Consider the following 27098-nt stretch of genomic DNA (forward strand, 5'->3'; position numbering starts at 1 on the left):
TTCATTTTAGCTTTTCAGATTTGTCGCGCGGAATTTGTTATCGACGTTATCGTGCAATGTACGTGATTGACAGGTACGTGTTGGAAGGGTACAACGCACTGTCGTGGCTTGCGCTGGATGCAAACACCAAGGACCGACTGTCCTGCTTACCAGTGCACGTACAGGCGCTCATGCATCTCTACCATGCGACGGCAGCTCTCGTCTGACCCACACCCTCTCCCGTTGTAGTGCAGTATATGCACCTCTCTCACGCACTCCTTATTGTACCGTCACTCGGGGCTTTACGAGAGCAACTGATTTCCTATGCCCTTTACCTATACTACACTAGTTAGGTACTTAGAGAGAAAGAGATTGTCTAGGTACAGAGTACGATCCTTCTCGACCATATGTAAAGAGAAACCGAGCCTTTTTTTACCTCGGACTCTAATTAATACACAAGTTAGCGCAATGAAAATGCAACGGCTGAAAATGCAAAATCCGGTGAGAACAGCGACTCTCTTTACCATTTTTCTATTATAACAGGCGAAATAGATTGTACTTTGTGTTTATGATCGTATCTCGTATTTCGTAAGGAAAAATGAACTGCATCCAATACGACCATTGCCAGCGAAAGCAAATATGAGACTTTGCGAATGGTAGAAGCGAAGATGTGAGTGATGAAAGATATTGTGAGAAAGAAAGAAAGAAAGAAAGAAAGAAAGAAAGGAAGATAGGGCAAGAGAGAATGAGCATGAAAGAGAAGGATAACGAGAGAAAAGTACGAAAGAAATAGAGAAAGAAAGCACGCGCGAACGCGAACGAGCGAGTGAGAGAGAAAGAGAGAAAAGGTGTAAAAGAGAGTGCATAATAAGAAAATGATTTTCGATTGCCTCTCTATCGATAGATAGTTGAATTACAAATCAGAATCTCTAGAAAAATTACGTAACTAAAAGTTTTTAATTGTAAATTGAATTTTGTACAAAGCTTTTATTATTAATGACGACGAAGTAATATAAATGATATTACGTTGTTTTTTAATTTTATATAGATGATATAAAAAAAAAAAGAGAGGTGGACTTCTTTTTTATAAGCGATGCCTCGTACAAGCCCCTGGTGTGAGATATAAGTATGACGATTATAATATTGTATTATGCTCGCGCGGCACTGGGTCGCTGTTATCATGTTTCCTGGACCCGTTAGCGCAATTTTTCGATGCTGTTTGACAAATTTTATTCGGATTAGGTGACCTCTATATATTATACATACATATAGTGTAAAATATTGTTTTTAAATAATTTATGAAGTGAGACATCGCCGAGATTAGGTAATTGAGAATGAAAGAGGGAAATATCGCAAGAGTGTGAAAGAGAAAAAGAGAAAGAAAGCAAGCGAGAGAATGAGGAGAGAACGAGTCAGTTATGCAAAGATTGTTTTCCTCCAATTTAACTTTGAATGCAAAAAAAAGAAGAAAAGACACGAAGAGCGAAACGTGGGGCGCGTCTGAGTGGAGCCACGGTGGCCAATTGCGTCAGTCGCATAGTACAAATATGACTTGTACATAGAACCCCTAACTCCCTAATTAATTGGTTAATTTACTCACACCCACACTCACTCTGTATCTATAGTATTTATTACTGGGTAGTACGTCATTATTGGGATTATTATTATTATTAAAATTATTATTACCATTATATTATATTAATATTACGAAATACAGTTTTATGTGTATATATATATATATTATATATATATATATAATTACATATGTGATTTCTCTCGTATTTGCATCGCCCAAGAAATTTTGTTGCAAGCACAGTAGAAAGATGTCTTTTGCTCCTATGAATATATCAGGAAAAAAAACAATGAATAATTGAATCAGATTTTCTTTCGTTTGTCAAGCGATTGCTTGCATATCGAGCCTCGCGTGCACTAATATTGTTCTACTAATCTACATCTTCAATATGATATGGAAATATGAAACTATTTTTTTATCCAACAGATACTTTTAAAGAGAAAGGAAAATAAAACATGGTATCTTCGACACGTACAATATGGCACTAAAATATGAGACTTGTTCTGCGGATCAATATTTTATTTAGGAGTTTTAAGAAGTTATTATCACATCTCATCTTACAAATTTAACGCGTGATTTGATGCTCTAAAAAATGATAAAATCCTGAATCTTCATTACGCATATCTATTGTGCTTGCACTATCTCCCTATCCTTTCTATATTCTACACTATAGTTATATCCATTATGGCCGTAGTGTCCTGACTTTAACTTTAATATAGATACGTATAAAGACCTCGTCTCTCTATATTTAAGAAGTACGATATATCACACTTTATCCGCTGAAAGTATATTACAGTTAAATCGTTGGCTCGAATGGACTAGTATCATGTATATAAAACAAGAATTATAGAACCTTATCTATTTACGAGTGTACGGACTAGTATTCGGTCAACGTCGACGGTCGGTCCGGTGAAGGTCTCTCCAGACTGTGATTGATGCCATATGGCCTCAAATGGTAAATCAGATACTCTAGAACGTACATCATGTTCGGTGACACGTAGTGGAATGAAACGGCACTATCCGAACAGCAGTTCAAGCCATCCTTGGTATCGTAATAGATATACTTCCAATACCAAAAATTTTTGTCTACATGATTCGGTATCAAATGGTGCTCCGGCACGAACGGAAAGAATCTACCGCGCCCGTGAGGATCTCGGGTATCCATCGCGCGTACACCAATCTTTTCGAGACATTTTCCCATCTCCACGTCCTCCGCACCGCCGTTATCCGGTCGGCACTTGGTCTTGTCGGGTAAGCCCTCTTCCACGAATTTGCGTAAGCCTTCCTTACTAAGTACATATCCTGCGCCACCGCTCATGTAACCTTGTTTCACGAAAGGTTTAAATCTGCATCCGAAGTATAATGACGAAATTGGATTGTACGACGACAACATATATCGTAGATTTTCTACTACCACGTATCTGAAAGCATATAAATCCAAACAATAATTTATATAAGAGGATGAATCAATAATTATTCGCACTCTATTTCTATAATTTATTAGAACAACAATAGAGAACGTACAATTACATCATTTTTCAACATAATCCCCTTGCTTTTTAATGCACTCGTTCGAACGTTCCACAAGCTTGCATAGGAAGTGAGACATGGACTATATGCAGGATGCTCCAATATCAAAAACTCAGTTTTCAAAGCGTTTGAACAATGTGGACAGTAGTATGTGGGCGTGCATTGTTATTCAACAAAAAAACACCTTTCGACAATAGGCTTCATTATCATCGCGATTATCATCTGTTTGACCCATTTAAAAGGGATCGTCGATTTGGTACAAAAAAAACATGTGCAAAAAGCGGCGCACGCATAGCTGAGAGATAAACCAAAAACATATTTTTCCGAAGATATATGCAGGTTTGTGGAACGCTAGAACAAGCGCATTGAAAAGCAAGGGGACTATGTTGAAAAATGATGTAATTGTACGTTCTCTATTATAATAAATTTTAGAAATAGAGTGCGGATAATTATTGATTCACCCTCGTACATGTGTATACGATGTATACAATAAAGCAACTCCTTTGATTTTGTCGGACAGTGTTATTCATTTAAAATGACAGCTAATAACTATGAATTTTTTCACATATTTTTATTTTTTTTCTAATTTGATCGCTATGCATTTTTTGACACTACTACTGAAAAAGATACCATTAAAAATTTGTGCTACTTATTTTTGTACACTACGCCGTAAAGATAAAATTTATCGCAAAAACAGAATGTACACTACCGTTCAAAAGTTTAGAAGCACTACTTTTTTAAGAAAAACAAAACAGTGCACAGTGGTGCTAATACTTCCAAAAAAAATGTCATATGAGAAACTTTACTGTCTGTTTTAACTATTCAACACAGTATTATTTGTCTCTAAACATTTTCCAAGGAAGTATTTCATTTAAAGAATTTTACGGAATAAACATGCTATTATTTTGTTATAAAGAAAGAAAAAATTTTCATGGTTTTGAGTAAAATGTAATAAATATGCAAATAACAATTATTATATTTTACTCAAGCCATGAAAGCTTGTTCTTTCTTCATAACAGAATAATAGCATGTTTATTCCGTAAAATTCTTTAAATAAAATACGTCCTTGGAAAATGATTAGAAATAAATAATACTGCGTTGAATAATTAAAACAGACAATAAAGTTTCTCATATGACATTTTTCTTTGGAAGTCGTAGTACCGTTTTATTTTTCTTAAAAAAATAGTGCTTACAAACTTTTGAACGGTAGTGTATATGCAATTAGTGACTACTAAAGATCGTGAACAGAATATACTTACGTATCGTCGTCGGCTTTCATGAACCAATCTACTTTATCTTTGTACTTCTCATAAGCGTATTTAAACGCTTCTTTGGTTTTAGCCCACAGATTATCTCTACCCTCCTTTACTGGCAACACTACAGTGGGTAAGCTGGCGTCTAAAAATGACCGGTATGAGTACAATCTTTTTATCTGTATATCACGATCTTTGTTTTTATCTTATGACGAAATACCTGCCACAGAACTCATAAAAAGAAGTACATTGCAGCGTTTTCCCCACGTCGCTTTTACGTGACGAGCCTTGCTCTGATGATTTTTCGGACCAGTCATAACCCAGCAAAGAACACGCACTTTTTTCGCCATATCCTGAGCTATTCTATCTTCTCCTTTGTGAAAATCTTCATCATCGCCGTGAAATTTTACTTCCGTTTCAGGGCCAATCTATTAGAAAATTTAGCGATAAGATATAGAAATCATTTCACAATCATTTACTAGTTGTAAGAAAACATCTTTTTTTTTTCATATACTTTAATCGAAAAAGAAAAAAGATTCTTTTAATTTTCCTCTGTGATCGGTTTGGTCATAAGCAATCTATTAAAAATGTTGTAGCTTGGAACATAAAATATACCATTGCGTACCTCTGACTCCAACTCCGAATAATGATGAGGATCTCTGGAAAGGCTAGAACTACCTGGTACCCAACTGAACATGTGCGGTACATCTCTCGAGGATGTGATGAGCAGACATGCCGATAAAAAGCCGAAAACCATTCCAGCAGCGAGTGTCAATATAAATCGCCGTCCACTTCGACCACCTGTGTAAAAAACTAATTACTGTATTTTCTAACTGCTATAATTTCACATTTACAAACTATGGACTAATACAAGATCAGACAGAATCAAATATGAGTTTATTTACAGGGACTTAGACACTTACTATCGAAACTAGGAAGCCGCTGCTGTACCATGATATATAATATAAATTGTAACTCAACTCAGTAACGCTATAAATGCTTGAATGTAAATTACAGTCTCCTTTGCATTCATTTTTTCTTGTATAAATGCACGATATATTTTATCACTGCCCTCTGAAATATTATATAAAATATTATCTAATTTTATAATTAATATTAATAATAATCTAAAATGTTATATAAAAAGATATATTACTGTTTTGTGATTAATAGAAAAAAAGAGAATATTGTGTTGAATATGTGAAATGGAGTAAATTGAACGCTTTTGAAGTATTACAATATCTATATTATCTCACGATGTGTAAAAATATATTTACTATTGAGCAAAACTTAAATATCTTATCGCGATCGAATGGTTAGATTTATAACTATGAATCACAAGAATAATCAATCATACATCTTTATATGTTATTATTGAAATATCAATTGTTATTATTAATACTTCATTTCAGTTCTCTTTCATGTAGCAATTAATCGTTTCATAACATTGACATTAATGTTGTTACATCAACCAGCCATTCCAATATAAATGTAGTTCATGTAAATTTAAAAAAAAAACCTCGCCTATTTTTATTAACCCTTCGCAGAACGTATATAATTTTGCTGCTTCCGTCGAACAACGTGGGTCTTTTAGGTCAGTTAAGATTTTCAAGCTGTAATGGTCCCATAAAAAATGTGAAAAAATTCACCGTTATATATGCCTGATTCTTGTTCGGTTGTTTTTTTTTTCCCGAGTCCGTAAAGTCTCCAAAAATTCAAAACTGAAATATCGACTGGGTCTTTAAAGCCCCACTTGTTCTGCGAAGGGTCAAGGGGGTTTTGGGCCATGAATGTACACACTTGACTGTATGCATTTGTAGAGGAATTTGATAGAAATAATAATAACTTGGTCTCCAGTCTCAAAAACATGGGAAAACATATTTTCTGCGGCGTGAATTTCGCATATTACCATATGTAATATTAGCTAATTGGCACTAAAAACTTTACATTATTTAACTTAAATATTATAATATCACTAACTTTATATAAAATAATATATTCTATAATATCCAGATGTGATTCAACGTTGCACGTCAATGGCCGACTTTGGGCGAGGTTCTTTATAAGATAAACTCATTATCATCTAATAATTTCGTATACATACCTGATCAACAGGATGTTTGATAACACGATAAACTCTTTAAGGCCATATTTTAAGCTCGTATATCAAACTCGTTACTCACAATAGGATAGATAAAAATGTGCTTCGCCGAGCACATCTTTTCTCTTCTCCTCTTCTGTTTTTAATCAAACAAGATTGGTAATGAGTGGTATATATATATGAGTATATCTGATATAATACAATTTCTTCTCCGACTCAGAGGACTGTATCTGAAATCAAAAGAATCTTGAAGATAACAGCCAGGAAGGTACTTAAGAAGCGATGGAAACTACTTGGAGTTGGAAACTACTTGGAGACAACGCTACACTTTCACAATACACGTTAACTTTTTGAGTTAAGTACGCACTTCTTTCTCTGGACGTATGAACGGCCCGTCGTTGACAAGTGATCTTTGAAAATTGTTTATGATCGTCGTGGCGATGTTAGATATGACCGTCGCCTTACCGATATATAGTACTGCCTCAATATTGCGGGACGTTACCTCCAAGCAGGCGAAGCGCGATTTATTACGAATGCATCGGTGCGCCTGACAATGAGCAATGAGCCTTAGGTGCGAACACAGAAAATAGTAAAATATGCAACGCGCGGTCGGCTATTATGCAATGCCCTAATTACGCGCACATGTACATACACCACATGCGAAAACTGGGAAGAAGCACGTTCGAGGCAAAGCGCGTTGCCGCGTTGGAATACAGGCGACACGCGACACGCTACACGTCAAGCGACGTTGCATTACCTCGAAAGTTGGCGAAGAGAGAGAAAAATAAGTCGTGCAAAAAAAAAAAAAGTGGTGATATACGAGAGCGCGGAACGCGGCGGGGAGGGAGGGACATTTTTGCGACAGTCATCTGTTTTCTTTTCTTTCGCGCTTATGCCAACACTGCTAACAAGTAGGTACTTTAAAACAGCAAGCTGCACGGCGCGCTGCACAATTGCGCAAATATTGACGCGCGCCTGACCGATATTATCGCAATTCGATATCGTCGTCGCCGTGCACCTCGCGCGCGTAACGCAGAGTTTTCATTCACAAACCGAGGGTATCGTATCCGTGTCGCCTGTCGCCCAGTCGCCGACGGTGCGCCGCGGGGAATGTTCGTCGTGCCTCGTCGCCAGCGGTAGTCGCGCAGCTCATCGGGAAGAGAATCCTCCTCGTCCTCGTCCCTCGAACCTCGGATATAACGCGCCCCTCGAGTATCCACAATCCACACTCGCGGATCCGGGTACACAGCGCACGCACGCGGATCCGGGCCCGCCTCCTCGGAGAATCTTCCGAGAAGCGCGCGCTTATCGCGAGAACGCGTTTTTACCGCATCGGGAATGCCGGAACCGAGCGCCGTCCGCGTCGGCTCGCGGCGATCAATTGCGAGATTAGACGGTGGAGTCGACGTCGACGTGTCCGCATCTCTCCTCGCCCCGGCGGCCCCGCGGGATTTTACAGACGAGCGCCTTCGAGCCGCGGCGCCTTCGTCTTCGTCCCGCGTCGTCGCGAGCGGCGCGTGGCGCGTGAACGGGCACAAAGGAATCCGCGAGCATTCAGCAGCGCGGCGATAACAATCGGCGTCATCGGCGATGATGAGATGCGCGCGTCTTGCTCTCCCCTCTTATCCCCCACCCCTCCCAGCCGCCCTTCGCGATGAGCGTGCATGCGCGCGAGCGCGACGCGCGACGTGTCGCGTATGTATGCGTACGTACGCGCTCACTGGTCGGAAAATGTCCGTGAAAAGGTCGTCTCCATTCTGACTCGCGGCCACCACGCCGTCGACCGTCGCGTCGACTTCGTACGTACTAATCGTACTTCGTCCCGTATCGCGAGGAAGCGTCGGGGTCGGGGGAGGCGACCACCGGCGAGATAACCGATACGACGATACGACGCCATCCGGGATCCGGGACGCGCGGTTGCGCGCGTGTCACTGTGCGCGCGCGCGCGCGCGCGCACACCACACGCTGATGTATACGCTGGGACGCGCGACGCGCGGCGTGTCGCGCAATCTCTTCGTTATCGCGCGGAGATTAATTTCGTCGATTATTTCGAATCGAAATTACAGATTACAGGCGTTTCGCCAGCGTATTTTTTTTTCCGCGCGCGGGCGAGAGGGACACGAGCGCGCGCGTTTATATCCTCGACCTCTACTCCGTTATTTTGCGGCGGCGGGCGGCATCGTCGTCGATGAAAATTATTATTATTGCCGTCGCGTGTACGGGACACGCCAAAAGCCAGGGACGGGAAAACGCGACGCGCTGTCGCGTTTTGTTAACGAACGGCTGACGAATTTGAAATCCGACTTTGAAACTCTGAAGTCTGATAAAGAGAAATAACAACGACGCAGATTGAAATTGGGATAATTTCCTGAATAAAGCATTCCGTGTGAATTTAAACAAGCTTTATTTATGTATCTTAGAAGACGAGATGTGAAAATGATAATAAAAATCATTATTCGACATTAAAAAAGGCGACAATACGTATAAAAGGAACCTTTTTTTTTTTGAGGTTAGGTATCCGCCTTATCGACTAGATGAGGACGAACTAGTTCTCTGTAGCGAGAGAATTGCGTGTTTTATTTCAAATTTAGGTTAGAATATATATATTTGATGTAATCGTGTATTATCTTAAGTTTATATGCGTACAGTTTATCGCAGAAACCAGAATTATAGAGCTGAAAATGCATAAAATTTAATAGGCAATTTTCAATTTTCGAAGTCATCTTTTTCGAACGCGCAATTGATGTTCCGTTTTCCGACTTATTTTTTTCAACTGTTTTTTAATCGTATCGCGACGACTGAAAATTTTTCGAATCGCGACCGTTTGACGTTTCGAACCTATCGAAATATTCGAGACAATCGAGACGAAATCAATATGGCAGCGCCGTGCGCGGCAGTGCGCGGAAGACCGATGTTGACGCCGTTGACGGACAAAAGTCACACGTCGCGGTGACCAGCGGTGACGACGCGACGATCGTTTGTCGTTTCGGCGATGACCGCGAATTACTATTTCGCGATCGTCGGCCACGCCGACAATCCGCTGTTCGAGATAGAATTCAACAATGCCGGGAAGGACGCGAAGGTTCGTTCGTTTTGAGGTTAAGTCCCGCGACTCCGCATCGACCCCGTCGTTGACCACCCCGTTGCTGTTCTGTTTCAGAAGGAGGACCACTCGCATTTGAATCAATTCATCGCCCACGCGGCGCTCGACCTCGTCGACGAGCACACGTGGAAAACGACGAACATGCATTTGAAAGTCGTGGATAAATTTAATCAGTGGTTCGTCAGCGCGTTCGTGACGGCGACCCACATTCGATTCGTCATGGTGCACGACAGCAAGAACGAGGACGGGATCAAAAACTTTTTCAACGAAATGTACGAGACCTATATAAAGGTAATATTTATTTATGTGATGTTGGCTGCGTTTGGGGAGCGCGCTATTAGCGATATTGCGTCGTTCTATCTTTGTAAAACAAGGATAGAATAAGCAATTAGCGCTAATAGCGCGCTCCCCGAATTCAGCCATTGTAGGTTGGGCGGCAGTGTGGTCTAGTGGTAGAGCGCCAGACTCGTAATCTGAGGAATCAGGTTCGAGTCCACTAGAGCCGTGGAATGTTTTTCCGAAAGCTGCGCCCCTCCGTGCAAGATTGAGGCTTATGTGCGGAGAAAACTGGGCTCCGTCTTTCGGAAAGAGACGTTAAGCCGTTGGTCCAAAGGGTTAAAGTGAGAGGAGAAGGATAGTATTGGTAGTAGATTGCGAACCCTACGGGGACATTGCAATAAATTACGAAAAAAAATGATATTGTAGGTTTATTGATTGATTGATTGATGTTTGATTGTGTACGCCGCGTCAACAACTTTATCAGAGAGATGCTCACGATTGCTTCTCTGTTTCAGTATTCGATGAATCCATTTTACAAGCTCAACACTCCTATCAAGTCTCTGGGGTTTGAGAAAAAGGCACAGTTGTACGGCAGAAAATATTTATCTTCGTGAACGTAACGATTGCTGTGTTAACCAAAGTAGGAATGTTTATAATTTGCTTCTCTTTACTTTATTCAACATTTGTATGCCGCAAAAGGTGTACCGTTAACAAGCATTAGAAATAAAGGTGATGAATTTTTTTTTCATTACCTCCAGTATCAAGGCATATATTTAAAAAAAAGTGATTCTTCGTATTTTGATTTTGTACAATGTATATGTGTAAGTTAATTGCACTGTGTAATTGTTGAATTGTTTATATAAAAATTGCTATAAAAAAAAACTTGTCTTATAGGATATATTAACTGTTTTTTTTTTTATCTATATAATGCATAAAACTCTTGCTGCATTTTCTATTCCGATCACGGATTCAGATCTCTTATCTGAAATATCAAAAAGAACATAATATATATATTGCAAGTCAAAATAATTGACAAATAAAACAAAATAAAATACATATGCAGGTCATTATTTGTTATACCTCTTGTAATTTCTGCATTTCTTGAGTCAACAAATTATCCAAGATCTCCTGGAACCGTTGCTTCAGTTTGAAGTTTTCGATATTAGCTATTTCGACCTCCTGTTGCTGCCTTCTTTGCTGCAATTCCGCCAATTCCGCGTGAAGAGTAGCGAGACGAGAATCTGGATGTTTTTAAGTAAACAAAGTTAAGGAGAGGTGGAAACAACGCTTATCTAACCCGAAAACCGACTTTTTCCCCATGAACGGTCACCTGAGGCTACTTTTACACCCCAATTAAAAGTCATTGTTATTAATTACATATTGCATATTTTGGATTGTTCTACAATTTATCGGTATTTGAGAACAATATGTATATAGATTTACTCAACATATTCCGAAAAGAGTAAGGAGAAACCAAAAAAATATTTAAAAAACGAAAGAAGCACATTAAAATTACCGTGACGTGAGCTTTTTTTCGACCCTGGGGTATTTAAGTAGCTCCAGCGCCCATTCCCGGGTTAAAATTACCTTTAGATATCGATGGAGGTGATTCAATGTAATCAGGAGCAATGTCATCTGGAATAATATATTCCGAATGAAATTGCTCCAATTTGGGAACTTTTGGCGGAGAACTCTCGCCCTGCTGCTTCTCGGTTTCCATATCGCCGTTGTTATCATTGTGGAACATATCTTTACTGAACTCGGTAACTAGTCCACTGCTCGTCGTCGCGTTGTTACTCGACCTCTCCGAATACGCGGCTTGCATAGAATTGGAGTCGGAAACTCTACTGTCCACCGAAAGTCGGCTGTTCTCGTCCAGCTCCATCACATTTATGTTCGCCTCTTCGTCGTCGTCTTCGCTGTCGCTCACGGGCTCGCCAAATATATCGTGTTCAGCTGAAATACGAACCCATAAAGCACACAATTTCTATATCTGTAAACTTTATCTAAACCAACACTCACCAACATCCAGACTTTGAGATGTGTTCCCATTCATACTCTCCCGTTTAGTCTTAACTGTGCCGGACGATGAGACCTTGCTGGGTTTCGACGTATCCTCATCTTCGCATATCACTTCCCACTTAACGTTGACAGCGTCATTGTCCACTCGCAACAGACGTTTAACCTCCTTCTCGATCTCCGGTGCCTCTACGTACTTCTTCTTCAAAGTTTTTCTAAATCTCCTGCGTCTCACGTTTTTAGCCGGCGGTGTTATACCATGAGGCCAAAGGAACTTCTTGTCGACCTTGTTTGGATCCTTCTTCTTCTGCTTAACGGGAGATTCCTCATCCGTCGCGGTATGATCGTCCTCCTCTTTGCATAACAGCATCTGAAGGAGCGTTGCAGGAAAATAATGTAATATAAGCTCTGGCGCTCTCCGTTTTCTATATTATCTGTAACGTTCTTTCCATTTTTACCTGGCATATATCGGCAGTTTTATAAAAGCTTTTGTTATCGATGGTTTTTAAGGATTCCACTATCGTCGGCAGGTCCACAACCTAAGCAAAATTTATCAAATGGACAAATTCGTCGTTCGTGAGCGATTTTTATCCGGCGATTTAAGTTGAATAGCGTGATGCAGCAAAATTTACCTTAGCGTGGAGTAACCAGTGGTCAATCCTAACCTCACCGTAACGCATATCGTTTTCCAGTTTTATAGTAAATCTATCTTTTAAAGGCAAGGTACTGCGTAAGGCTTCCCTCAGTACTTTGGCGGGTTCCTTAAAGAGAATTAATTAATTAATTTCCGATTCTTAATTCGTCTATGTGATCTCTGACTAGGTTAAGTTCTAATCGGATTACAAGATAGCATAATATAGGAAACATACCGGCGGTAACCGCATAACAAACTGACTCTCTAATTCAACCTGCAGGTCATTGCGATTTTTGTAGTCAGTATTCGGATGGCGATTCATTTTCTTCGGATTTTTATGCGATAAACGACTGAAACCGCGACGAAAACGAAATATGAACTGTTTATTAAACGGACAACACTGAACTACTGAAAAACTGAAACTGAAACTGAACAGTCTGAACACTGAAACACCAGCGCCGCCAGCCGCCAGCGCGTGACCAGCGCTATTCAGTTTTGGTGGCGTACACGATAAACTTTTGAGAAACGTTTCCAGGGATGTCGATAATAGCATTTATGGATGCGGATGGGAAGGGAAACAATATATACGAATATAAATATATATAAATAATAAATTCAGAATTGACGACAGATTTTATTAATAATTTTATTAATATCATGTATAGTGGAAAGAACAGCAAATATGTAGTATAACGTTCTCCCCCCCGACCCCGATTCCTTTTCATTTTTTCAAATTTTGTGTATTTTTGGGTCGTAAAAAAGATTCTGAGAAAGAAAATATTAAAATATTTATACGCATCAAAGTATATATAAGCGGCATATAAATTTATAAGTAGAGTTAATTATATATATTTTGAATTCTACTAATTACAGATAGACCAAAGTAGACTTGAAATTATATATATATATATATATATATATATATATATATATATATATATATATATATGGTATATATGAATATACAAAATTGTTTAAATAGTTTTATCTCTTTTTAATTCTTAGAAGAGAGATAAAAAGTAAATTAAACCGAGATTAAAGTTAATATTTACATTGATAAAAATAAACATAAGGGGAAAAGTTCGAAAGAGATAAAGAGTGAGTTTAATCGAAGGATCAAAATCGGAGACTGTGAAATCGGCCTGGGCCTTAATGTTGGTTGGTGATACTAAAATGTCCGAGGCTATAACCGCTCTTCCCTAATCAATATTGCTCGATTTACCGAAGTGACGTCAATATATAAATTATTTCGAAGCTCGGGGCGATTTAACCAGGGAATCGATTATATAATCTTAACGAGGTGAAAATTACAAAAGTGAATAGATTTACTAGATTTCGACAAATAAAATTCTAGATACTCTCGTGAATTTCCTCGCACTTTTGTAATTTTCACCTCGATCCAAGATACACAATCGACCCGAATCGACCCTCAGGGTCATGTTCCAAAACTCACTCTGGGTAACTAAAATCTATAGTTTACGTCACGTATACTATAGCATTTTAGTTAACTAGAGTGAGTTTTGGAACATGACCCTGGTCAATTCTGGTCTCTGGTCAACTCGGCCTGGTCGAAAACGCTATATGCTATATTCTTCATATGCTTATGCCGAGACCGCGCTCGTCTGCTATACGCTCGCGCTGGTGCGCATGTCCAGGATTCGTTCCCACCAATCCCACCATCTCGAATGTATACTGTATATACATTATACATATACAATGTATTGTACATATACATATACTGATCACTGTATGTATACTGTATACCCCGCCGACTCCGCGGCCCGGGCCCGCGCGGGCGAGTGACAGGGCTGGACAGGGACAGACAGGCTGACGGCAGTGACGGCTGACGGCACTGACAGCGGATCCGAGATCCGAGTCATCCGAGCTCCGGGCGTAACACGCGGCCGTAACGACCAGTTACCCCGCGGACGCGCTGGAGGGAGCGGAACAAAAGCGCGACTTATTATCCTATGCCTGGCGCGGCAGTGAGCAGTGAGTCATCGTGAAAGTGCGGGATCGCTCCTACAAGAGCGGGACGACTCTCGGGAACGGCGTCATGGAAGTCCTGGATCCGAGCGTCTCCAGGGACGATCAGCCGCTGTGCGTCAACGATTCTCTGGAGCCAGGTACTTATTATCCCGACTACCGCGGACATCCGCGTTCCTGTCGTCCGCGTCCGCGTCCGCGTCCGCGTCCGCGTCTCCGCGACCGTCGCCGTCGTCGCGTATATATCGTTGTCCCCGTTCGCGTAACTGCGTTCGCGTAATTACATAGTTTTCCGTTTTCCCCCGCCCGCGCGCGCGGGACAATCGATGTCGCATTGTTTGGAAACAAAGGGACGATAACGGCAGGACGAGGCGTCGTCGCAGCCGTCGCGCGGATGTTCGCGAGTTATCGCGGAAGTGAAAACTGTCTCGTTACTTGTTATCTGTTTAGCGTCAATCTCGCGACCTCCCTTTCCACCTCCGCCCCTCGCGAGAGACGTCAACGCGGTCAACGCGAATACGTCAGATTTATTTTACGCCAGCTGAGTTATGTCGCTACTTTTTTTTTTTTTTGCCCTACCGTTTTGGCGGAACAGCAGGCTAGATGAATAATTGATCATCGTGCCTTGGAAATAAATATTTAGAAATGTTAGTGATGGTGGAGTTGCGATGCATTCGCTGTTAAAATTTTGGGCAGATCTGTTTTTGAAAGTTTTTAAGGCTTCTCTGTTCGCTCACCGCATCGGTCATCTCGGATTGATGACGTCAGAAACGAGAAAAGAATGAAAATGCTTGCGACGTTACATTAAAATAAAATTTTATCGCAATATTAGGATAGCGTTTTTGTAATCGATAGAATAGACTTGTAAAATATACCGAGAACTCCCCTTTTGATTGGATAATCCACATGTCGAATTGAATTGTGCCTAATCAAAGACGAGAACGAGCCGTTTGGTAGCTGCCGAATTGAAATAAAAAAATATTTGCTTTCACATATTAAATTATCACAAAATGAGTCCTCGGTGTATTTTAACACTACGATTATTTTAAGTATACTCTTGTATAAAATTATTTTAAATATAAAAATTGAAATAAAAAATAACGCGGTATATCGCGAGAATAATTTAGCTTTTCTTATGTCAGTTTTCACGCCTTTTAGTTCACAATTTTGCGAGGTGTGACACTGTGTGTATTACTCGTCAACGCAGACTTGGCGTTTACTTGGCAATCGAGCCAGCAGGAGCCTCAAGTAATATGGACAGATCCGTTTGATAGCTTTATAATAAATATCGTCTCAAATCATCTAAATCATATAAAAGATTTAATCCTGTTCACTGATGGATCCTTTTAACACCAAAATACCCCCTTCCACAAAAATTACCTTTGCTAGGTCTGTTTGAAAAATCTAGGGAAAAAATGCATTAAATGTTAAAGCGGGATAAGAAATTTTACCACTTTCTTATCCTCGAGTAAAAGCTGAACGTAATACTAAAAAAAAAAAAAAATATTGAACCAAATAATTTTGCCGAAACACTCCCCATTATCGGCGTCATGATCCGCTAATGATTTTCTTTAGCATAGATTAATGTTCTTAGAACATTACTAAGAACTGAATTACATAACTCAAGATCTTCTATTCTTTTTTAAGACTGTTCATAAAATATATTTCAACTTTTCTATTGACAATATAAGTATGCTCATAAAATGTAATATTCTTTCAGTTAACACATCGCAGATTCCACCAGACACCACTTCATGGATAAAAGCGCGTCATACCCTCGGTGCCCTGGGCTTTCTTGGCTTCGCCCTTGTATATGCTATGAGGGTCAATTTATCGGTAGCCATTGTCTCCATGGTTAATCAGACAGCGATTCCGCACACCGATGATAACGATACCAGTGACGTTTGTCCTAAGTATACACCCAAGATAAACCTGACTTTCGTACCGGTAATTCGATCATTTTTTCCTTCAAGTAGTTATCTGAATCTTCATATATTACATTACCTTTATGCCTCTTGTATTATTCTCTTATTATTATGTCATTAGATATGAGTTATCACATATGGTGTTAGTCATTCAAACTTATCATGCTGAAACATAAATGTAACACTGTACTGTTTCTTCTTTGTGTTAATATATGATGATATGAATTTATCTCACTAGTACCTCAACATTTGTTACAAAATTTGTCAGAATTCTAAGATTTGGGATAGTATACAAACTAAATAATGAAACTAATTATAAACCTGTTATATAACTTTTCCGTTATTTCTTAATTTATTTCGTTAAACATTAATATCGTCAAATATATCATTTAAGACTAAAAGAATTTCTTTTCTTAGTATTCGAACAAGAGCTAAATATTATTTTAATTTGCAGTATCTTAAATATGTGACACAACTTTTTAATCAAGTCTTTTCTCAGGGCAAATTCGTATATTGTAGCATTTTTTTTATTATTTTACATTTTGAAATTAATTTCAATGTTATATTTCAGAGCGCGGGAGAATTTGCTTGGGATGAAAAGACTCAAGGCATTATATTAGGCGCATTCTTTCTCGGCTATGTAACTACAAATGTTCCGGGTGGTAGGATGGCTGAGAAAATGGGCGGCAAGTTAGTTTATGGTCTGGGGGTATTTCTGACCGCTATTCTGACCGTGATAAGCCCATTCGCCGCGTATTGGGGTCTGGTACCATTTTTGGTTGTACGAGTCGCGGAAGGATTTACCGAGGTAAATGTCCTGTTTTCATAACATATGTCTGTATAGAAATTATTAATATTTCTTCGTATGATACGTAGGGAGTAACGTTTCCTGCGATGCACAGTATGCTGGCACATTGGGTACCCCCGTTAGAGAGAAGTCGATTTGCTGCTACAGTGTACGCAGGTAATTTGTTTGTTTCGCCTTTTGATGGATAAAAAGAATGCTCAGGGATACTTACGATACTTTTTTCAGGTGCGAATTTTGGAACTGTCGTCTCACTACCAGTGAGCGGCTGGCTATGTTCCTTAGAATTGTGGAACGGTTGGCCCCTTGCATTTTATTTGTTCGGTAGTCTCGGTCTCGTGTGGTACATATTCTGGTTGATATACATTTACGATACTCCATCGCTACACGTGAGCATCGATCCTGCCGAAAAGGCGTATATCGAAGCTAGCGTCGAAAAGAAGAACGAGGTCAGTATTATATTTGATACGTAAATATTTCCGCGAAGTTATCATCGTGTTTGACTTAATGATCGAATAATTTAAATAACAGGACGATGACCCAGGAGTACCTTGGCTGTCCGTCTTCACCTCTCTACCTATGTGGGCTATTACTATTACGCAGTGCGGCCAGGCCTGGGCCTTCTACACTCTTCTGACCGACCTGCCGACGTATATGGACAAAATTTTGAATTTTAATATACAGCAGAACGCAGTTTTCTCAACGTTTCCGTATTTGAGCGCTTGGCTGATGGGTCTTCTTATCTCGATGTTCGCGGACATGCTCCTCGCTCGTCGTTTGATCTCACCTCTGGCTTCGTTCAAACTGTGGAACACGGTGGCCTCGGTGGGGCCCAGTCTCGGTTTTGTCGGTGTTATCTGGGCCGGATGCAATCGTAGAATGGTGATGCTGATGCTCACCATGCTGGGATCTCTTCAAGGCGCGGTGTATGCCGGGAATCAGATGAATCACATCGCATTGGCACCACGTTACGCGGGTACCCTGTATGGATTGACAAACGCCGCCGCCAATGCGTGTGGTTTCTTGGCACCGTATGTTATCGGCAGTATAATACAGGGACATGTTAGTATATTCGTCGCGCATTCCTCGTTTCAAACGTTCATTAGGCTGCAGATGTACATATGTTGTTTTTTTTCTCTTACGTTACAGGAAACCCTCGCACGCTGGCATATAGTCTTCTGGATGGCAGCGGGAATAAATGTGGCTACTAATTGCTTCTATTTGATGTTCGCGTCCGCAACTGAGCAGCCGTGGAGCAAGGGCGGCAGTTGATGACAATGCCGCGTTAGAAGTTTAACGATATTAAATGTGGAAAATAATATACTTTTTAATCATGTTGCACATAGTACATTTTAATTTGGCTGGCCAGTTTTACATAATTTGATATGTATTTATCATTCATTATTATTTTGGAAAATAATTTATTTTCATGGCTTTTCTAAAATTATAATTGTATTTATCGTTGAGCGATACATGCAATGACAAATGAATCAAATTTCAGTATTATCAATATTACTGACACACAAAGGAGATAGATGTCGCCGACTGGCTTTTGCATCAGATAACTGGGATGAGTAACATATTTTTCAACTCCTCATTTTGCTTCACCATTTTATTGATCCAGCTATATCTTGTCTGGATACATAAAAAGGTCTGTAATTCCATGAAAAAATTAAATTAAGTAAAATCGCTGATATTGATGTGATATACAGGGTGTCCAATGGTACAGAAAAAATAATTGTATATAGTAAATCAAAAGTGTAAAGTAAAATGTTTCCAGGACTTTGTTTTTGAAGGACTTTTTAACCATGGATGATTAGCGACGACACTGCGCACATAATGCTAAACTCATTTTAACGATTATTAATACATAAAAAAGTACAACATTCCATTTTTAATAAAACGATAAGTTACTTTAGAGATCATGTGGAAAATATTGAGATGATTTTTATTTTTTCGATAAAATTTTGTATTTTTTATGCATGTTTGCATGGTTGCTTTTGAGAGTTTGATAATTTATGTGATATAAGATCGATGGAAATCATTCAAGAAAAGTACAGATGTTTAATTTTTAATTTTAATATGAATTTCCTTAAAAATAAAGTTGTACGAAAATATTATATTCTACTCCTTCGATTTATTTTTACATATAGAATCTCTTTTTGTACCAATTATAAACATCCTGTTTATGGGTATAAAACAGCATTTAATTTTACAGATAATATATATAGGTATATATCACACACGCAACAGTATATACAGTAGACCAAAAACTTTGCTGTTCAAAACATATATACATATATATATATATATATATACACCTCTTTTTTATTATTATATTTGATAAGAATCATGTATATGGATGATAAACTAGAAAAAAAGCAATTAAAATTATTAGCAATGTTATTAAAAACAGTATATAAATATTTTCTATTTATAATTTAATAAGATATTTGTTATTATCTCTAAATATTTTAATATTAATTCATGGCTTTAAAAAACAAAAGTATTAATTATTTTATAATGCCAAAGGGGATAGTAAGAAGTAAGCCTTCTCCTTGATGTAAGTGAAATTGTAACAGTATTAATATATCATTGATGTATAAATGTCTGATAGTAAAGTATATATAAAAAAGATATATGGAGGCAAAGAAGTGAATTTGTCATTCAAAATAGCAGGATACATATATAATTATTCACAGAAATTTTGCTTTAAGTAATGTATTTCGATATAAAATATGTAGAAATCGTTAGCGATTACATCTAACATGACAGAAAAGTAACCCACATTCCATGCATGTACATTTTTAATCTACTTAACAATATGTTTAACATATTAGCAATAATATGTTTTATGTTTAATATGCTTAATATATGCATAAATATGTTCATGTGCATACTGGTATGCAAAATGATATATTTGTGTTTTAATTTACGATAAAAATATTATAGTTGTCTCATATGTGCAATATTTATTATACAAGAAATTTTTTTGAAATATAATGATCATGTTGAATAAGCAATGAATATTTGTACAATAATGATATAACTATTTATATATAAATTTTCTGATCATATATCACATATCTCTTCAATAAATTTTGTTATGTTAAAGTATACACTGTGCCGTTTTTGTAATTTTCCTAAAGCAAGAACACTTCAAAACATCTATTTTTTATTTTATATAGCAAATAGAAATTAAAACATAATTAAGAATAAATTGATTGATACATTCACATAAAAATGTAGATAAGAATATAGAAATTTATATATTGATCAATTAATTTACATTTCCCATATTTATTAATAATTCTAAAATGAAAGGGTTGCTAACTTGAATTTATATCGTCTTTGTTTTTAGCAGTAAGTTCAAAGATCATATCTCGCATGCGACTCAATTCTTTCAATTCTCCTTTCATTCTTTGAATATTCCTTTCCTTTTCCGATATAGTTTGCTCATATGTTTGTAGCATATGTGTCATTTGTTGATTTTCTTGCTTAAGCGCAGATATATCGCTTTGATTTGTTTCTATCTCCGCACTCTTTTCCTCTAAGATCTACAATATATGAAATATAATGAAATTTGCTTAAAACTTTTTTTCGTCAAATGCACAAAGAATTACTGTACCTGTTCTTTCTTGCTAAGAGATTCTTTAACCTTTTGTAAAAGTTTACTTAATTCGTGATTTTTATTGCCCATATCCATAGCCTTTGCTTCGGCGGCTAAACGTTCATTATCTAATTCTTTGACTTTTTTGCTTAATATATCAATTTGATTTTTACTAGCTTCTAATTCTTTTGTACGTTGTATTAGTTTTTCATTTAGATTCTCCACATTTGTCGACTTCTCTATCACAATTTTTTTCAAGGATTCAATCTCCTAGAAATCCAGCAAAAATGCAATAGTATAAAAACTACTATAAAAACATTTGTTAGAGCTGCATATCTCATACATTCATGATAAATACTAACTTGTTTTTTTATAAGAAGCGCTTTCTTAGATTGATCTTCCATCTCGCTAAGCTTTCCCGCTAATGCAGACTTTTCAGCTTTCATTCCTTCCAAACATTGTTGAGTGTCAAACAATAACTGATGTAATCTACTAGATTCAGCTACTACTTGCGCTAATCTGTGTTGGAGACTAGTAGCATGATTATTCGCTGCTTCTAAACTTGATTGCCACGCCCTTTCAGAATGTCTCATTGCTGCTAACTTTAAAGGAGTTAGTTACAACACAATAAATATATCAAGCTGCACTGTAAATATAAAAATATATATATATTATATCATACATGTATATGCATAATTTTTTTTACCTTATATTCATATAATTCCATTACTGCAGACGTTGAAATATCACTTTGATTCGATTCGAAAGTCGATTTGAGCTTAGCTAAGAATGCATCGAGGCGCTCTTCTTGTGCAATGGAAAATAACGGCGCCAGTTCATTCACGGCGTAACTCAAGGATACTTTATTTGTGACTTCCAGTATGTTGCTATTAGTACTTTGAACTAATATCAACGGTTCTAATTCTTTCATGCAAAGTGCCACTGCGGAAACACTTGTCAAACAGAAATTCCTTATGTACAACTGTCACATATCAAATTAGGATAAACGTCTTATCGCATGTGAAGAGCTTACCATTCTTGTGGAAATCCAATCGACGATGTCAGCTGCAAGACTTTCTGCTTAACTTCGCCGTCACCGGTGAATAATGCTAGCGCTATTATCATTTGCATTTGTTTTCTACTGAGCAATTCGGAATACAGTGTTAACCAGTTGGAATGATTTGCTGCCAAGTCTGCTGTTAAGGCTAACGCATGAATGTAAAGATTGGTAGAAACATTCTGCAAAGTTTGAAAATATATATTCAGTACAGCTAATATATTTAACACGTGCTGCACATATTTTGTATTAAATTCTGTATTAAACCTGGATAAAGTTCCCAGTCCAATCTCCAGCGGCGGAAAAATCATTATCCAGCACGTGACTGAACAGTTTGCGCATCGCATGTTCGCTGAAGGATTTCATAATCTTCTTTTTCAGCGCAGGAGTTTTAATCATTTCTTGAAACAGCTGCATCAATTCAGCTTGCTTCATTTCCATTTCTGTGTTTCGACCCCCATTTTGCCCATTAATGTCGTCTTCTGGATTCGTTATAAGCATAAGGACCGACGGATCTAGCTCCATTAAAACTTCGGCAGAGGTCTTGGTGCGTCGGGAATCAATTATCACGCTTCGTATGAGCGCTAAAGCTTTCGAACATACCTACATTTGTCGACAGAAACTTCGATTAAATTGCTGATTAATTCCTCGTACTTGTCTTTTTTTTTTTACTATGTTTTGAACTGCCACGTTAATAAGAGTTACGATAATAGAGATTACGTACTTGTTCCACAGGCACCCATGTCATAGCTGATTTTATACACGCGGGATACAAAGGCGTTAAGGCAGTTAATTTCAGCTTCACTAATGACAGTAAAAATTCCATCATAAGAGCGACGCATTCCGGATCTGCGTTTTCTTCCAAAGTGGCCAATATATTTTCAATATCTTTGCCATAACTAGTCGATACCGAAAATGTAATATGTGTAATTTTTAAAACATTCCATCCATTATTACGGTCACGTAAGAACCTGATTTGATCGACTTACTTTGAATATGTGAGCAGTGCATTTCGCGAATGCTCGTTTTGTCCGACGTCGTTAAAAAAGTCGACGATATGTCTCAATAATAAAACGTCCTTCTGTCCCAGCGCTGTTCTGAGATTGGCAAACGTCAGCGACGCAAAGTCCATGATATACTTCTCAGATATGTTTGTATTAGTCGGCTCCAATATAATCAATAATTTGCAACATTGCACACTAGTGTTGAAATGATCTTGGAGTTTCAACAACGTTTTGATAAATGCTTTAGTATTGACGGTCCGCATCAGCGTATACACCGCCGGAAGATTTTTATAACACAGATTGACCAGCACACCCAAAGAAAGTGCGATAATCTCTTCTTCCTTTGATTGTACTACCCATTGAGTTAACGTTGAAATTAAATACGGAAGATGAGCCTCTTGCCATGATATCTTAATTCCGTATGTTAACTCTTGCAGTAATTTCAGCACTCGTATCCTCTTTTCAGTCGTCAGATTTGCCTATGCGCGCCCATATAGGAACAAAAATCCATTAACGTTAATTTGATTGTATAATATATTTCTAATAATGTCGATTAAATTCCATACCTCCAGTAGTCTCGCTAGTATCGGAGCAAATTTATACGTATGGATGAGCGATTGTCTGGCAGGTACGTTTCGGCAAGCATTTTGCAAAACATCTACGGCGCTCCAGATCAAGGTAGATCGCGATCCTAAGGAGTTCATAAGCTCGTACAGGCTCACATAGAATTCCGCGGCTATGCTCGTCCCAGGATCAAATATACTCAGGTCCAGCGACGCGCTTATTACCTTAGAAACAGAAAATGGTATAAATAGAAACACTCTTCGAAATGTAAACGCGATATGAATGTATCGAGCATGAATGTGTGTGCTCCCATATTATACTTACTCCAAGGCTCCTTTGTATAGCGGAGATCACATTTTCGCAGGGGTGCTTGGTGTGATCCAACGCCGCGGATATGAACGCTCTCATGTGCTGATACTTTTCCATTATCGCCCTGAAATATCTCGCAGGGAGATTCGCCAAGTTCTCCTCGTCGGAGGCGCTAACGCGTCACGTATAAGCTCGACAGTTTTCCTTTGAAAATTTATCGAGCAGTCACAAATTTAACGCGGTCGCTCGACGTCAGAACTCGGCGGAGATGTTTATCTGGAAATTACTGAAAATCATAGCTCGGCGAATGTCGCGTTTCGTTGTTGACAGTGCACGTGTTTTCGGACGTAAAAGGCAGCGGATGACATGTGGCGGTAGGGGGGACGACTTCTTCGCGTCCATTTTTAAAAACCGACCTGATTCAAATCGGCGAATTACGTCCCTCGTTGCCGCGAGGACCAATCGGTGGACAGTCTCTCTCTCTCTCTCTCTCTCTCTCTCTCTCTCTCTCTCTCTCTCTCTCTCTCTCTCTCTCTCTCTCTCTCTCTCTCTCCCTCTCTCTCTCTCTCGGCTCGAGCTAGCTGAACACCGAAGTGCACACTCAGCACACTGGGATCGATATTAATTTTATTGTTATATTTTGAAACGATCGGTAAAAATTATAAAAAAACTGAAGAAATTCAAAATGTCTACTACAATATCTACGATTTTATTTGTCAAAATCTAGTAAATCTGTTCACTTTTGTAAATTTTATCTCGTTTTAAAATATAAATATACAAGTGGACGAGGAGATGAGATGAACTGTACCTACTTTTGATTGGCTACTATATATTTGGCTATTTGGCGCAAGCGCAGTGATGCAAATATCAGCAAATATGCCATGCAGCAGGCAGAGCAGCAGCATCAGTATCGATAGTATAAACACTTACAAAGTGTGGTTATATCCGAAAAAGAAGCAATACAGTTTTTATTATATTAACAAATACTCTTTTTATAGTTGTGAAAAATGGTGCAGTGCTTTATACAGACTTGCAGAAACAGATCGGACGGTCAAAATGCGAGGAAGAGAATATATAATATCGGAAATAAATTAAAAGTTTCGTTTCACAGGTATCGAAAATTGTTTGTCATATTCATAATAATATTGTATATTCTATTTTCAGAGTATAAGTTGTTATAAACATTGTCTTTTTTTAGTTTTCCCAAAAATCCTGCAACTCGCAAAGAGTGGTTAGATATTTTGGGACCAACCATTCCATCAACAACTGTCCCAGATACAGCTCGCATTTGCTCTGATCACTTTGAAGAGAAAGACTTTGACAGAAGTTCTTTTATAAACCGACTTAGGCCAAATGCATTGCCCAGTGTATAAATAACAATTGATTTTTTATTTCTCACTACATAGAGAACAGATGTTTTATACTATAATGTTTATTTTTTTTTATTTATATATATATATATATTCACATGGATATATTTCTTATTTCAGAAAAGACTCATAATACACCAGATATCTACAGTACCTCTTTCACATTTTATTGTGGCAAAACCACCTGTTAATGATGAAAATCCTGTTAAAACCAAGGTTAAAGCAGTATCACAAAAAGTAGATAATTCATCAAAAATAGATCATTTATTAATGCCAATAAAAATAGAAAATGCCGAAGAAATCGATATATGGTCATCATCAACAATGCCGAATATTTTTCCATGTAAAAATAATTATTAATTGACACATTATATTTATCTTGAGAGAAATACTGATAATTTCCATATTTTGAATTCGATATAACTATTATTTATTATTTTAGCACAATCTTCAACATTTAAAGTTGATAAAGCAACGATGGTTACTAAGGATCTTACCAATTTATCCGAGAAACGTCCATTACCAAAGCAAATAGTTAAAGTGGACAAAGAAACGATGGTATCACCTGAACTCATCTATTATTCTCCAGAAATGTTTCGGTTGAGAAGAAGAATTAAATTCTTGCAAGCAGAACATACGAGAAAAATGCGAACTGCACGACAAAAAATACGTCGATATAAAGATCAAGTGGACATGCTCAAAAGCATTTTGGGCACATTGAAAAATAATGTTAAATGATCCAATCGATGAGATTATTAAGTGATTTATTAAGCGATGACTGAAGATAGATGACTGTGTATTCAAACAGTATACACTGAAAATATGTTTGTTTGCATTAACTCTTTACTATTGTTTTTCACGTGCTTATGCATATCTTCGTGATCATTATAATAAATGCTTACCACATGCAAAAATTATTTCTTCTTCATATAGAATTGTTAATGGAAAACCTGGTATTAGTTTAGAAAAGTTAATATTACCAAACGTCCAAAAGAACCATTTATATGTCATTTAATTAATTGACTTCTTTAATGTTTAATGAATAGCAATTTTGAGAATATTTAAAGTATAAATTTCAAAATTTAGCGGTTGATTTGAAGGAAAATATTACATATGATCGTATTATCTTAGCAAACAAAGCCTTAACTTTTATGATTGTTTGCATCATAACTTATCTCACTCTAACTCATTGCATTAGTGCAAGTCACTGTCACTAGGCTAGTTCAGGAAGTTCTTCGAAAAAGAACACGATAGATTAGATACCTTTTCAATTTTAATTCATTTATTAACTGCACAGTGACATAAAAGATGCATGATATTATATTTTTTCACATTATATATATATAATATATTATTTACACTGATCTCTCTGTGAGTTTTTAAACGATAAAAAGCAGTATTGTCTAGTTTACAGTTGCAACACACAATATGCATGACGTTTATTTTCTTTTTCTTACAGGTATAAAATTAATATCTATATATAAAACCATTATTAATTTTTTTTGACATTCTAAAAATTATGCCCAAGCTAAGTAATAGAGCTGAAAATAAAATTGTAAGCAAAATATATAAATTTCCAATATTTCTGATGAAATAAATAAATCTTCGATGTGTGTGTGTGACTTTATCTATAGATTACTCATTATTTACATACATTCATGTACTTACGGCATTTGTATGAATTGGAAAAAAAATATTCGCGATAATATATACAGGGTGTCCCATTTTTATCTTGAAAAAATATAGCAGATATGGAAAAACGTTTCAGACAAAAGTTGTTTGGTTTGAAGGGGATACATGAATCCAATGTGAGTCATGTCGTACACATGTCGTTTTTTTTTAGAAATTTTAAAAGCGATTAATTTCTTAAATGGAACTTAATTTTTTCCTCGACATAAAAGTTGTAGATCTTGTCAAGACGTTTTCAAAACATTATAAGAAAGCTCTTTTTTGTTAAGATTTTTCTGAGATACTTTAAATTTTTTATTACGATATTT

At 37.6% G+C, this 27098-nt stretch overlaps 7 protein-coding genes across 12 annotated transcripts in view; 4 read left to right on the plus strand and 3 right to left on the minus strand.

Moving 5' to 3' along the window:
* Skd (mediator complex subunit skuld) overlaps positions 1-1734 on the plus strand; it is a 32633-nt gene extending 30899 nt beyond the window's left edge. For all 4 annotated transcript variants that reach the window (XM_077407617.1, XM_077407619.1, XM_077407620.1 and 1 more), the window contains one exon: positions 74-1734. In XM_077407617.1, the coding sequence (XP_077263743.1) occupies positions 74-206 (133 nt within the window). In that variant the 3' untranslated portion in view covers positions 207-1734. The remainder of the gene's footprint in view (positions 1-73) is intronic.
* Positions 1638-8050, minus strand: C1galta (Glycoprotein-N-acetylgalactosamine 3-beta-galactosyltransferase 1). Of its 3 annotated transcripts, none has more exons than XM_077407639.1 (7): positions 7490-8050; positions 6440-6666; positions 5259-5409; positions 4961-5148; positions 4556-4763; positions 4342-4480; positions 1638-2973 (listed from the first exon to the last, which is right to left on the minus strand). In XM_077407639.1, the coding sequence occupies exons 3-7, from the start codon at positions 5287-5289 to the stop codon at positions 2430-2432; spliced, it is 1110 nt and encodes a 369-aa protein (XP_077263765.1). In that variant the 5' UTR covers positions 5290-5409; positions 6440-6666; positions 7490-8050; the 3' UTR covers positions 1638-2429. The 3 variants fall into 3 exon arrangements, with proteins under 3 accessions (XP_077263765.1, XP_077263767.1, XP_077263766.1); XM_077407641.1 differs by having other exon boundaries at positions 4961-5136; positions 7490-8048; XM_077407640.1 differs by lacking the exon at positions 7490-8050 and adding an exon at positions 6804-6983.
* A 1258-nt stretch (positions 8051-9308) lies between these two features.
* On the plus strand, positions 9309-10716 carry Trs20 (trafficking protein particle complex subunit 2). The gene is made up of 3 exons (XM_077407674.1): positions 9309-9518; positions 9597-9830; positions 10334-10716. Exons 1-3 carry the CDS (start codon positions 9429-9431, stop codon positions 10430-10432), a joined length of 423 nt encoding a protein of 140 aa, XP_077263800.1. The 5' UTR covers positions 9309-9428; the 3' UTR covers positions 10433-10716.
* Taf7 (TATA-box binding protein associated factor 7) lies at positions 10229-12898 on the minus strand. The gene is made up of 7 exons (XM_077407637.1): positions 12707-12898; positions 12470-12598; positions 12296-12376; positions 11841-12207; positions 11406-11774; positions 10899-11059; positions 10229-10800 (listed from the first exon to the last, which is right to left on the minus strand). Exons 1-7 carry the CDS (start codon positions 12791-12793, stop codon positions 10780-10782), a joined length of 1215 nt encoding a protein of 404 aa, XP_077263763.1. The 5' UTR covers positions 12794-12898; the 3' UTR covers positions 10229-10779.
* Positions 12899-14256: 1358 nt separating this feature from the next.
* Mfs10 (major facilitator superfamily transporter 10) lies at positions 14257-19307 on the plus strand. The gene is made up of 7 exons (XM_077407744.1): positions 14257-14597; positions 16178-16404; positions 16954-17190; positions 17259-17346; positions 17416-17636; positions 17719-18249; positions 18337-19307. The coding sequence occupies exons 1-7, from the start codon at positions 14528-14530 to the stop codon at positions 18457-18459; spliced, it is 1497 nt and encodes a 498-aa protein (XP_077263870.1). The 5' UTR covers positions 14257-14527; the 3' UTR covers positions 18460-19307.
* Positions 19308-19892: 585 nt separating this feature from the next.
* LOC143898345 (uncharacterized) lies at positions 19893-24616 on the minus strand. The gene is made up of 10 exons (XM_077407743.1): positions 23747-24616; positions 23425-23646; positions 22844-23337; positions 22579-22753; positions 22122-22457; positions 21831-22036; positions 21504-21750; positions 21160-21399; positions 20816-21067; positions 19893-20744 (listed from the first exon to the last, which is right to left on the minus strand). The coding sequence occupies exons 1-10, from the start codon at positions 23846-23848 to the stop codon at positions 20517-20519; spliced, it is 2502 nt and encodes an 833-aa protein (XP_077263869.1). The 5' UTR covers positions 23849-24616; the 3' UTR covers positions 19893-20516.
* Positions 24609-26683, plus strand: LOC143898347 (uncharacterized). The gene is made up of 4 exons (XM_077407745.1): positions 24609-24842; positions 24930-25098; positions 25222-25444; positions 25544-26683. The coding sequence occupies exons 1-4, from the start codon at positions 24739-24741 to the stop codon at positions 25837-25839; spliced, it is 792 nt and encodes a 263-aa protein (XP_077263871.1). The 5' UTR covers positions 24609-24738; the 3' UTR covers positions 25840-26683.
* Positions 26684-27098: the final 415 nt, after the last annotated feature.

This window comes from Temnothorax americanus, unplaced genomic scaffold (assembly GCF_048541705.1).
Source record: "Temnothorax americanus isolate GAGA-0224 unplaced genomic scaffold, ASM4854170v1 Scaffold23, whole genome shotgun sequence".
NCBI classification, from domain to species: Eukaryota; Metazoa; Arthropoda; class Insecta; order Hymenoptera; family Formicidae; genus Temnothorax; species Temnothorax americanus.